The sequence below is a fragment of the Peromyscus leucopus genome, chromosome 6 (assembly GCF_004664715.2).
Source record: "Peromyscus leucopus breed LL Stock chromosome 6, UCI_PerLeu_2.1, whole genome shotgun sequence".
NCBI lineage: Eukaryota > Metazoa > Chordata > Mammalia > Rodentia > Cricetidae > Peromyscus > Peromyscus leucopus.
In genome coordinates, this window is record NC_051068.1 from 131,891,691 (window position 1) to 131,905,247 (window position 13,557).

Sequence of the window (13,557 nt, forward strand, 5' to 3'; positions counted from 1 at the left end):
TGAAACTCTGAAACAAAATAAATCTTCTCTGGAGCACCCCACCTCCAGCCCCCAGTGTTTTAAGTCTCAGCACATGTAGCTTTGTGTCAACTTGTTAAAGTACCATTGGCCAAAACAGTTAATGTGGCCCAGTTTTATTCAAGAATGGAGAGGTAAATTGTCACCATTCTGTGGGAAGATTTATAGGAAAAATTATAATACTACAGATTAAGCATGTCTGCCCTGAAATTTTCTGAAATAATATAATTTTTTGAGCACCCTGGGTTTTTGCATCTGGTAAAATGTATGTAACATTTTTGTTTTTGTGACAAATTTTGAAAAACTATGAAATCTGAAGCACTTCTGGGCCCAAGCATTTCATGCAGTAGACACCCAGCCTGTAAAGAGGCAACTGAATTCTGAATGAATTTTGCTTTTCTAGATTATGAATAAAACAACCATTGGGAGAATTTGATGTATTTTTTGACATCTTAGAATAATTTTGACTATGAAAGCATATAGTATATAAAGTAAAGCTCTTTTATTTTTCCTTTGCAGTAAGAAAAGTGGAAAACCACCATTACAGAACAATGAGGTAAAAAAATTAAATCTACTTTTGGGGATATTTGCATTATTTACTTAATTTTATTGGGTACTTTTGAATTAAGATGAAGTCAGAATTTTAGAATGCAGTTTTTAAAGTACTCCTTCCAACCTACTAGATAGAACTAGAGGAATTTTCTTTTAAGAGTCCCACCCATCTAGTGTCTTCTAGACAAATATTGCTTGTATCTGTTCATGGAAAGTGGTCTTCTAAGGAGGAAGTCTTAACTCTGTTAGATTTAGCCCATGATGAGATTGACTGCCCATGTAGCTTTGTTTTTCTTATTTGTATTGAGACAGGATCTCACTATATGTATAGTCTTGGATGGCCTTAAACCCTTTATCCTCCTGCCTCAGCCTCCTTAGTGTAGGATTTAACATGTATGTAGTGCTATGATAAGAAACTTTCTTTGAATATTTATCATATGACATCATTTTTATCTTTTTAAAATTCTATATATATGCTTTTGGACTTACCCTAGAATGTCCTTAGACATTGTGCTTAAAATAGAACATAGTTACCCAAAGGATTTGATGTGAACAGCATATTGATAGTTTTCAGCTTAACATTGATATTATTTGTTTATTTATAACTATTTTTCACAAGTTATTGGTAAAATCTTTAGGTATCTTTTGATGATCTCTCTGATAACAGATCCTCTATTTCTGTATTCACCAATTAAATTTAAGTAGTAGCTTTATACCCCTTTAATAGTCATCATTTAAGTGTGCAAGTCAGTTATTAATATATTCATCACAGAGTTGAATGGTTGTTACCCCTCTCTTAAATTATTGGTGGTACCAAGTGGGCCCTGAGGTCATGTCTTGCCCAGATGGATCTCTGCAGTCCCCATTGCCCGTCTGAGTACTTCTGCCACACCTTCCTGCTGTCCACATATGTGCCTCAGCTCCACCTCAGCTGTGCCAATTGAGTGGATAGAGTCACCACACTTGCTGTGGGGACAGCTATACTTGGTTACCTGGCTTACAAAAAGTTCTATGTTAAAGATCATCACACCAAAGCTGTGGTGAACCTTCACATCCAGAAAGACAACCCCAAGGTCGTGCATGCCTTCAACATGGAAGACCCGGTAGATAAGGTCATATACTGATGCTGTAGGAGGTCCAAAAAGTTCCTTTCTGCAATGGCGCTCACATAAAACACAATGAAGAGACTGGTGACAATGTGGGACCTCTGATCATCAAGAAAATAGAAACTTAAGAGAGTCTTGATGCTGCATCCCACTGTGTTGTGATGTCACCTGATCATCTAATTAGAATGGCATCCGCTCTGTCTAATTGGTGTCCCCAGGTTCTAGATGTAGTACCTTGTAACTAGCAGCTTTCATATTCATGGCATCAGCCTTGCTTCTGGAACATCTTGGTGCACATTTGTTGAAAAAAAAAAAACACTAAACCAACTTCATGATATATGAGTTATTTGGGTCTTGTAAGGATCCATTCCTTTAAAATAATGGTCTTAGGATATATTGTATAAGGTTAATGTAGTAAATGATTTTCAAAATCATATACCATGTTCATTGTACTTATAGTTTAAAGAAAAAAAAATCACCTTTTCATATTACTTAGTTAACCTGGAAAGTAGAGAGTGTGATGAAGTTGCTTTGATTTATAATAGCATATGAGAAACATACTATAACCTTGACTGTCCTTGTGGCTGAGGTGACGGCATGGATTCAGCTTGTGAAACTGAATGTTATTCTCCTTAAAGCCAGCCAGATCAGGTCAACAGTAAAAGAGCAACAACTTAAAAAGACTTTTTTTGATTAACTCCCATCCCTAAGTCTCATGCTTAGTAGCACTCACTTCTTGTTAGCATCTTCTCTCAACCCTTAGCAACCATTGATCTACTGTTTGTCTATTGGTCTGCCTGATTTGGGGCATTTCATATTCATAGACTTATGCAGTATGTGTGGTCCTTTAGGCCTTTCACTTAGCATGATGTTTTCAAGGTTTCTTCATGTTGTTGCTATATCCATACTGTTCCTTTTTATGCTGAATAGTTCTGTTGTATAGGTGTAACACCAGGTGAGGGACTTTTACGTTGTTAACATAAGCATAAACACTTAGGAGTAATGCAGCTGTGAACATATACCAGTTTTGAGGTGGATACATGGTTTTTATTTCTCTTGGATGACCTATAACTTAGTGGGGAATTTAGGATTATATAATAACTCAGTTGACTTTTTTTCAAATAAATGGTATTTATCCCTGTGTTAGTTTATTGGCTTTAACTGCCTGTAGTATTAGTATAGTTTTGAATGTAATTCTTATACCTAGCATGTTAATACAGGCTATTACATACAAGATTAATTTGCCTTCTTTTTCTTCCTTAAAATTATTGCTAGAATTGACTAAACATCAAAGTGATTATTACCTGTTACATCCTTTAAGCTCTCCCCACCCTTTATCTCAGTTTGTCTCTCTGTCCACTGTGACTATATCTCATTGTAGCAAAACTGGTATTTCTCCATTAAGGTCACTCTTTACCACCTTCTTTTTTTTTTCTTTTGAGACAGGTTCTCACTTTGTAGCCTTGACTAGCCTGGAACTTGCTATGTAGACCAGGCTGGCCTTGAACTTGTAGAGATCTGTCTGCCTCTGCCTCCTGGGTGTTGGGATTAGAGGCAGGCACCACTATGCCTGACCTTCTATAAATGTTTTAAGAGAAGGATGGAGTTAGGAGGACAACTCAACAAGGAGAGACTTGAGGGAGATGTTTTTCTTTTCCCACCATGTGGGTCCTGTGGGTTGAACCCAGGTCATCAAATTTATTGGCAGGTGCCTTAAATTTTGCTTTCCCTCTTTTAATTTTTTTTTGTTGTTTTTGTTTGAGATACAGTCTCACTATATGCTTAAGGCTGGTCTCCTGATACTCTGTCCTCAATCTCTCACATCTAAATTATCCATCTGAAATGTGTCTTAAGTTCTAGGACAGTTAATTTGATTCCACTTATTTTGTACCCCCCCTTTTTGGACAATTTTGTGTTAACATAAATTATTTGTAGGTTGTATATAGTGTAATCAAGGTAGATTTAAGTTAGGTAAGTGATTGGTAATGGAAATAGTTACAGTTGTATCAGTTTGCTTTTTTTTTTTTCTTCAATGATAAAAGGCCGCCATGACCAAGATAATTATAGAAGGAAAGGTTTATGTAGGCTTACAGTTCCAGTGGGGAGTCTGTAATGGCAAGATGGCACAGCAACAGGCAGCCAGCACAGGAAGCTGACTGATAATGTTTTTGTCAGATAGGAAACCACGAGAGAGCAAGCTGGAAATGGGTTGAGGTGTTATGGCCTCTCAAAGCCTGCCTTCAGGGACTGCTTCCTCCAACAAGGCTCCACCCCCTGCAGATGCCATAGCTTCCCCCAAACTGTACCACCAACTAGGTATTACTTCTTCAACATCTTAGCTTATGGGAGACAGTTCTCATTCAGACCACTGCAGCACCGCACTGGCAAATTGTTAGGAAGCGCACAGATATGCTAAAGTGAAATGTGATAGGAAACATCCCAAATATCAACAGTTGAGAACTCCAGGTGGGAGGTACAGATTTCTTACTTTGCTGATCAGAATTTAAAATGTTTTCTACAGTGACTGTTACTTAGGAGAGAAAACAAAAATATTTTTTTTCATATCATACTCCGGGATGAGGATAACTAAGACAGTTTTCATAAGATGAAATTTAAGGTGTAAAGCTGTTAGATAGTTAGAAAATAGTACCGAGTTTATTTTATTTTAAAATACTTATTTAATTTGGTGTCATGCACAGCATGAAGGTAAACACTATGCTGTGATTGGTATTTAGCATTCTTCTGGGTGTTTATTAGTGTGTGGGTATGTGTATACCTACAAACAATGTATATAGAATTATTTTACATATTTAGGAATTTTATGAATTTACTTTTAAAGTGAAAAGCACATCGTTCTATTTTTTTCTTGTATAATGCTTTTTAGATTCATCCATGCTGAAAACAGTAGAATCTAGTTAATTTTTTGTTCAGTTTTTGAGATGAAGTCTTATTCTGTAGCCTAGGCTGATCTGAAACTTACTGTGTAGCTGAGGCTGGCCCTAAATTTGGTATCTTCCACCTTGGCTCAAAAGAGCATGGGGATCACAGTTGTGCATCATCATGCTCAATGTGAGGTCTACGTAATTTAGCTGTGTGTTGATAGTTCTCTGTTCTGTGTCACTGCCCTGTAACTTCATGTTCTGTTGTAGGAATGTGAACTGCTTCCCCTTCTTAGAACAAAGTCACCATAACTTGTGTAGTAGTGATGTGTACTTAGATTGTTTTAATTTTATAGGCTTATAAACTATGCTGCTTTCCTCATTAATGTTGCTGAATGTATGAATAGGTTTATCTGGAAGTTAAATTTGTGAGAGTCTTTCTTTGTCCTACCAGCCAGCTCCCAAATAACCATACAGAGACTTCTTATTAATTATGAAAGCTCGGCCAATAGCTTAGGCTTGTTTCTAACTAGCTTTTATAACTTAAATTAACCCATATTTCTATTAATCTATGTTCTATCATGTTACTTTCACCTCTATCCCAGTTTGTGTGTCCAACTCATTCCATATCTGGCTGGCTTCTCCTTGTCTCCGCCCTTTTTTCCTTGTCCTCTCTGCCCCCAAAATCCTGTCTAGCTATTGGCCATTCAGCTTTTTATTAAACCAATCCAAGTGACAAATCTTCATAATGTACAAAAAGATTATTCCACAATAGAAATTGCTAAAAATAAATTTGCTGGATTATTTTACATTTTGATAACTGATGCATAATTGTTGCAATTTAAATGTTTACAACAATGTACAGGAATACTTTAGTCATTACCCAAATACCTCTTACCTCAGTGTGTCAGACACTATTTGCAGTTTTATAGTTCATTCTTCTAAGTTGGGTGAATGTGAACAGGGGCTTCTCATTGCTCCTTGACTTTGTTGCCTCCTGACTTTACTTTTATTTTCCTAGTTGTGTGAAATGTGTTACTTAAACTTCTTAAGTGATCTTTATCTAATTTTTTATTTTCTTTTTATGATTCCCATGTTAAATGCATCACCAAAGTGTTTAATTTTTTTTTTAATACTGAAAAATAGGGGAGGGTATATATTAGTGATAAACCACTGGGGCTTCATAGTGAGACCCTGCCCAGCTAGCCACTACTTTTTAGTTTAGTTTTTTTTTTTTTAATTAATTAATTTATTTATTTAGTATTGCCAACAAACTTCCTGAGTGCTGGGAGCATTCACCACCACATGTGGCTTAAACCTGTGTCTGACTGTCTCTGTCTCTCTCAGTTGTACAAACTAATTAGTTTAGCTACTAATATTCTTAAAGTGCTTCATTGTTACTCTCATATTTTTTTTTAGCTCCTTCATCGTACCAGATCATTTCTTAGGGTCAGCTAGAAATAGGTATTCCCAAGTTTCTGTAGGTAGAAGGTCATTTTAACTCAAAATTCTGCTTCAAGTTCAAGTTAGAAATGGACGGGGATATTGAGATAACTCTGTAAGGCATGTCCCGACTGTTTTTGGAGGAGAGAGGCCGGTGGTGGAAGCAGGACTTGAGAATAGTCATTTCACTTAGGGTGGTGAGGTAGTGCTTACTCTGTTCTCTTCCTGCCTTGTGTTAGTCTGGGGAAATACAAAGAGACTTAGGTTGAAGTTACAAAGTTTGGCTGCAAGAGAATGCTCTAGCTCAACTAATAGACTGAGTAGGGTTTTGTCTGTCTTTTTTGCTAATAGGCCATCATCATTTGGATTAGTGCCTGGAGGAAGTGTTGAGGGAATGAATGCAGCTATGTGTGAATGAAGTAGACTGGGCCTGCCATTCACTGGGAGGTGTTTGAGAGTGAATTTTCTTGCTATGGCAACATACCTGACAAAGGCAACCTCAGGACAAGTTTAGTCTGGCTCACAGTCTGAGGGTAGGTCAGTCTAGAGAGAGAAAGAGGAGTCCTGTGGCATGTCTGAGGCACTGGTCACACTGCATCTGCAGTCAGGAAGCAGACAGGTAGATGCTAGGCCTCAGCTCACCTTCTCTTTGTCTTCAGTGCATGTAATGGTGCCACCCACAGTTAGGGTGGGCCCCTCCACCCCAGGTAACCTGATCTGGAGACTTCTTCACAGATGTACCCAGAGGCTTGTCTCCTCATTGATTCTAGATGCTGTCACCTTGACAGCATTAAGGATCACCACAGCTTCCTCTGAAAGACAAAATCTGAATCTGAAATCCCTAGTTCTAACTCTGTAAACATATTGCCTCCAGACTTCCTTTTTAAAATAACTGCTGTAGTGTGTGTGTGTGTGTGTGTGTGTGTGTGTGTGTGTGTGTGTAAATGTACTCAGCACAGTATGACACCTGGGAAAGTAATTTATGTTTTTTTAAACCAATTTTATTATTTATTTACTTATGAGTGTTTTGCCTTCATGAATGTGTTTGTATCATATGTATGCTTGATGCCCACAGAACACAAACTAGAACATTGGATTTTCTGGAACTAGAATTACTGATAGTTGTGAGCTACCATGTGGGTTCTAGGAACCAAAGCCAGGTCCTCTGCAAGAGCAGCAAGTGCTCTTAACTGCTGAGCGGTATCTCCAGCCCCTAGTTTATTGTTTTCATTCAGTATTAAAACTGTTGTCCGAACCTTAGATGGTCTTTTAACAAAAAAACCCAGAGCCAGATATAGGGGTGAAAGCTGAAAGATCAGAGAAGAACAGCCAGCCACTAGTTCTTACTTCTACAAAATCCTCAGCCTAAAGAAAGTGAGTTTATGTTTCCTCACACCTTATATACCTTTCTCTGCCCAGACATCACTTCCTAGGATGTGTGTGTGCTTCCCAGTGCTGGGATTAAAGGCGTGTACCACTACTGCCTGGCTCTGTTTCATTGTGGCCTTGAACTCACAGAGATCCAGATAGATCTCTGCCTCCCAAGTGATAGGATTAAGGGTGTGTGCCACCACTGCCTACCTCTATGTCTAATCTAGTGTCTGGTTCTGTCCTCTGATCCCCAGGCAAGTTTATTAGGGTACACAGTGTATCACTACATAAAACCATTCATTTTACAGTCATTTAGTATTAGTTTAATATAATATTTATACAAATGCTTGTGTAGTGGTAATTGCGCTGTCATGGGCATTTGTTTATTGAGAACATAATAGTTAAACAAGTGAGCTGTGACTGGGGATCTGGAAAGGGCTGGGTAGGATGTGTTCTACAGTAGCTTGTAGTTTTTCAGGGTCTCTCTTTCCTGTTCTCCCAGTCTAAGGGTAGCAAAACAAATACTCCCTACCAAAAGCTGTAGAAGCCACTTTTTTAGCTTTGCAAATGATTTGTCTTTCTGTTTTCTTGCACTGTTGAAAACAGACTCTAAGGGAAACGCCATGACCTTACCTTAAATCTCCATCCTGACAAGAAGTTCTTCTTCTATGTCCTTTAGGCTCTGTTCTTTGTAGGCACTCCTAACTTTCGTCATTTATGTCAGACTTAGAGATCTACCTCCAGATTAAAGGCATGTGCCACCACTGCCTGGCAGAAGTTTCTTCAAATTAGGGAAAATCATATTCAGGATTTTTAGAAAGCTTCTGTGTATCAAGAAGTGGAGGCTAGGGTTGTAGGACAGTGGGGATGGGCACATGCCTACCGTGAGGTCCTGGTTTCAGTTCCTGTCCCTACAAAAATAGTCAGGAAATACTCTGACTGCTCTGCACGTCTCAGACCTTCATCCATGCTGGCCACCTCGTTGTCCCTGGAATACTTTGACATGCTGTTTTCACTTACTTTTTATTCAATTATGCTCTTCTCTTAGAGAGCACACCTCATTTCTCTTCTAGGTAATTCTGTTTTCTTGGAATCTGTCTGAATAGAGAGCTGCTCAAGTGTGTGCTCTAAATTTATCTGTCCATCTTAATGCTTGTCTATGCAGCTATCTTAAAATGTGGCTCCATAATCACTGTGTGTTGCTGCAACTATCTTTTTTTTAAAAGTTGATTTATTATGTATACAGTGTTTTGCCTGCAGGCCAGAAAAGAACACCAGATCTCATGATAGATGTTTGTGAGCTACCATGTGGTTGCTGGGAATTAAACTCAGGACCTCTGGAAGAGCAAGCAGCCAGTGCTCTTAACCTCTGAGCCATCTCTCCAGCCCATGCTGCAACTATCTTAAATGTGGTTCTGTAACCACTGCATTTATTGCAGCTATCTGAAATGTGGTTCTGTAATCACTGCATTTATTGCAGCTATTTAAAATGTGGTTCTATAATCACTACATTTGTTGCAGCCATCTTAAATGTGGTTCTGTAATCACTGCATTTGCTGCAGCCATCTTAAATGTGGTTCTGTAATTAGTTTGCATTTGTTGCAGCTATATTAATGTGGCTCTGTAATCATTGTGCATTTATTGCTGCTTTCTTAAATGTAGTTCTGTAATCACTGTACTTGTTGCAGCTTTCTTAAATGTGGTCCTGTAATCACTGTGCATATGTTGCAGCCATCATCTTAAAATGGTCTTTTTTCTCTCTAAATGTAGAAAGAAGGGAAGAAAGAGCGAGCTGTGGTGGACAAAGTGTTTTTATCAAGGCTCTCACAGATCCTGAAAATCATGGTCCCTAGAACATTTTGTAAAGAGGTAAGTCTTAGGAGATTATAATACTGTATGTTCAACTTTCCATATTCACAAGTATTCAGAACAATAAGTCATAACAATTCAGGTAAGATGTTTTCTGTGTACGTAAAGAAGACTTAATAGTCTCTAAATTGACACCTGTATTGCTGAAGTAACCATTGCCTGCTCATCACTTTTTAATACCCGTTTTTACCTAGTAGAAGCTTATGATAATTTTGTATTATCCCGATCTGTCAGATCCGCACCTTCATGCTCCATGTGGCTTTAGTCTTTTTTCCTGCCCTCAGTCTCCATCCTCTCCTGTTTCCCTTGGTCTGTGTAATGTATTTTTCCTGCCACAGCTGCTTCTGCTATTCTAGACTTCCCTCTTCTCACTTCCATGAGGTTGTACAACTCTGTCTGACTGAGTTTATTGCTTTTTATGTGTAGCTCTTGCCTTAAGCACTCAAGTTGAAAGCCCTAAGAAACCCCGGCAGTGTTAAGAGACTTTTTATTTAACAAGTTGAACCTCATTTGTTTAGCTTGTACAAATTTTTAAGCTTCAGTGCTTATTGTTTAGTTAACACAGTAACCATTACCAGTGTTCTTTATTAAAGTAGTATATTAAAAATAAATAAGAAAATCACAAATTACCAAGCCTGATAGTCTTAAGTTACATGTCTAGTTTCCACCATTGACTTTTTGTGTGGTATAATTTTAAGTTCCTTTTAAACTTTAACATTTATTATAGATAAAATACACATACAATGTAAATAAATATTGTAAGAGTAAAACTTGGAAATTTGAAACCAAAAACTTCACCAAGTTATTGTTTCTTTTAACATTCTAAAATGCATTTAGTTTACTCTACATGGTTTATTTTAGACAGGCTACTTGATACTTATTGCTGTTATGCTGGTATCTCGAACATACTGTGATGTTTGGATGATTCAAAATGGGACGCTCATTGAAAGGTACTTGTTCATTCATGTTTTTCTTGTGTGTGTGAAATAGTAGTTTGCCTTGTATTTAAGCATTGCCTTTATAAGCAAAAAAAAAAATAGAGTAAAATATACTGAAGTCTAGTTATGTGTTTGTTCATTTACATAAATAGTTTCTGGGGTATTTCCTGTGTATTTCCTGGTAGCACTGTGGTACATGATGGTAGGGATGTGTACCAGTGAACAGGAGAAATTCTGTATCCAGCCTTGCTGAACTGACAGTGTATCAAGGAGAACAGACAAGGAAGCCCAGAATTACAATGCAGTCTGACAGGTGCTACATTCAAGCTTAAAAGAGCAAGCAAAGGGGTTGGGGATTTAGTTCAGTGACAGAGCGCTTGCCTAGCAAGCACAAGGCCCTGGATTCGGTCCTCAGCTCAAAAAAAAAAAGAGCAGCAGGCAAGTGTTGATTGTCTAAAATAAGATAATTTAGAGGAAAGTGTCAAATTGGTGAATCATATGGAGTGTGCCTCTTTTCTTTTAATAGGAAGAAAATCTTAATCTTTTCTGTTTCTAAACTTAATTTTTTATGGTTTTTATTATATTTCTGACATAACTTTGTAGCATGAATCTTAAAAGTTCTTATTAATAAAATCAAACCTGAGGCCAGTTATTGGAGTGAACACTGGAAGATCAGAGAGACAGAACAAGCCACAGCTACCCTCACCTGGCCAACTTCTCAGCTGGTCTTGTTTCCTCAGACTGGAAGCCTCTGTGTCCTCATATCCAAATGGCTCTCAGCTGAACTGTGCTGCTCAAAAACTAAATGCTTAACCAGCCAAATGCTTCTAGTTTCTGGTCCTCACGCCTTATATATCTTTCTGCTTTCTACCATCACTCCCTGGGATTAAAGGCGTGAGTCACCCTGCTTGGCTATATCCTTGATCACATGGATTTCTGCCTCTGGAATGCTAGGATTAAAGGTGTGAGTGCCACCATTTTCTAGCCTTTGTATCTAGTGGCTGTTCTGTCTCTAACCCCAGATAAGTTTATTAGGGTGCACAATATTTGGGGGAACACAATACCACCACATAACTTAATCACTGCAATTGAAAATTTTGGATTTAATACTGAAAAGGGCAGTTGGGATCTCAAGTTGTTGCAACACTCGTTTGTCTGTTAAAGAATTTGCTAGTATAATATGAATGACAAAGTGAAAATTTTTATTGGAATTCTTTTTTGTAGTATGCAGTGTTTATCTGATATGTATTAAAATATATATCTAAGTTTCCTTTTTGGATAATATACCGAAACTTTCGAAATCTTTTAAAATAATGTTTTTATTTATATCCTTGATCTGTAGGAAGCATGCTCTATGCCCATGTAAACATATATAGGTAAATTATGTAGGTTTTCAAATACGACAGTGATCTTTCTGAATGTGTGTGCATTTCTTTTTGTGGGCCGTGTGGATTTGGAGTTTTGTCTTTGGAAGGAGAGAAGTCTCTGGCTTGTCTCTGTGGTGTCATTCTCTGGTGTTTGGTTGTCAGGAATTATTGGTTACTGATACTGTGTATTGCTGGGAGCTAAGCTACAGGCTGTGCTTTGGTAGCTGCTCTTCTGAAAGCATGCTGTTTGGCCTGCCATTTATTAATTACAGGGTTTTGTTTGCCCACTGTTCTGACTCAGCACAAGGTTTTTCACAGTACTGTAAAATCTCCACAGCATGGTTAATGTAATATTGCCCAGCACACCAGGCAATCTTAATTTTACATCCCTGTTTTCACCCCCACACCATGCCTCTGTAGTTTCCTGTGTGCCTAAATCTTTGATTGTTATTTTCCCTGTTAACTTCCTCATTTTGGTAGACACAGTCTTTTTCTGAGAAAGGGCCAAGGAGAATAAAGTTTTGAGACCTTGTGGTTCTGAAAATGTCTTCTGTGCTCACACTCTCAATCGATGATTGAGCTGTCATCAGACTTGGAAAGTGTCACTCTATGGCTTCTAGTTCTCATCTTGGCTGCAGGATGTAGAATCTTCGGTACCATCTTAAGAATTGCTGATGCCTAGGTCTCACTCAGGAGTTCCAGTTTAATTAGCTGTTGCTGTTTGAGACGTCCCGGGTGATTCTGATTTGCAGGAAGGATTGAAAACTACCTACCATGTCTTTAATTCTATTAGCTAGAAAGCTTCTCCACACTTAGAACTTTATTTCCAAGAACCATCTATTGTAGGGATCTTCATTTTTATAGTAGTCATACTTTCACTTAAGGAACTTTTTCATTTCTGAAGCTATTACCTTATTTTCTTCTTAGTTGTTTTGTCATTAGTTGCCAGTATTATTTCTGTGTCCTTAATGGTCTTGTTTATGTTAGAGGATGTTCTCAAGCAGCTTTTGACTCTTGGCTGTGAATTCACAATTCAGAGTGAAGGCCTTAAAAAACAGTTAAGGCTTGTTGATCATCTGATTTCCGTTGAAGGGTGTCTGTAGGAGTCTTAAGTGTGTGCATGTGCAATATTTTTTGGTCATGCTCTATATTTATGTAAGCCATAAGCCCAAGTAATTTGAGGCCTCATATGATAAATACACAGAAGACATTTCTAACCTTCCATATTTTTCTCTGATAATTTTATCTATATTTTAAGAGTCCCTCCAACTATTACCGTTTTCACAAATGATATTATTGTATTTGTGTGTGGTAAAAGTATACAATTTATGCCCACTACAAATATTATATTAAGTATCTGGGTAGAATCACATAAAGAATGATTACAGAATTGAATATTGCTTTATCTCTTAAAGAATAAAATGGAAAATTATCTTTTAAAGTTTTTTTCTTTTCAGATATCATAAATTCATGTTTCTGTAGTCCAAAAGTAATTTTTATGTACTAGACATTTCTATTTTTTGTTGACTTGATTTTCTTACATACTTAGTAACATGGAAAGTGCATTGCTGAGAGTGGTCGTATGTAATTTAATTGATGATGACGGATATGATCCAGTTTATAATTCTGTGAGTCAGCCTATTGGGTATCAAGTTTTACATTTTAATTGTGAAACTAAAAAATTCTTTGCTGCAAGTTTTCTTGAAGTCTTACTTTATTTAAAACAATTCTTTAGGAGTTGGGTGTGGTAGCATACACCTGTGATCCCAGCTTTCAGGAGACCGAGGCAGGAGGACTGCGAATTTGGGGCCAGCCTGCATTCTATTACAAGACCCTGTCTAAAACACAATAAACATTTTAATAATTTTTCATTGCAAGTGGGCTTTGAGGTTTCAGGAGTGCCTGCGCTGTTCTCGTCAGTGCTGTGCTCGTGCGCTCTCTGCTCATGGCATCCCTTCCCAGGAGAGAGTAACCAAGACAGCTTTCTCTGCAGTATACTTCTCGAGCATCAGGA

The 13,557-nt window shown here is 37.7% G+C and overlaps 1 protein-coding gene and 1 pseudogene across 2 annotated transcripts in view; both read left to right on the plus strand.

The window, feature by feature from the left end:
- Positions 1-13,557, plus strand: part of Abcd3 (ATP binding cassette subfamily D member 3) — a 61,917-nt gene that overhangs the window by 16,880 nt on the left and 31,480 nt on the right. For both annotated transcript variants that reach the window (XM_028880074.2, XM_028880076.2), the window contains exons 2-4: positions 538-574; positions 9,140-9,238; positions 10,100-10,188. In XM_028880074.2, the coding sequence (XP_028735907.1) occupies positions 538-574; positions 9,140-9,238; positions 10,100-10,188 (225 nt within the window). The remainder of the gene's footprint in view (positions 1-537; positions 575-9,139; positions 9,239-10,099; positions 10,189-13,557) is intronic.
- On the plus strand, positions 583-1,983 carry LOC114700452 (annotated as a pseudogene).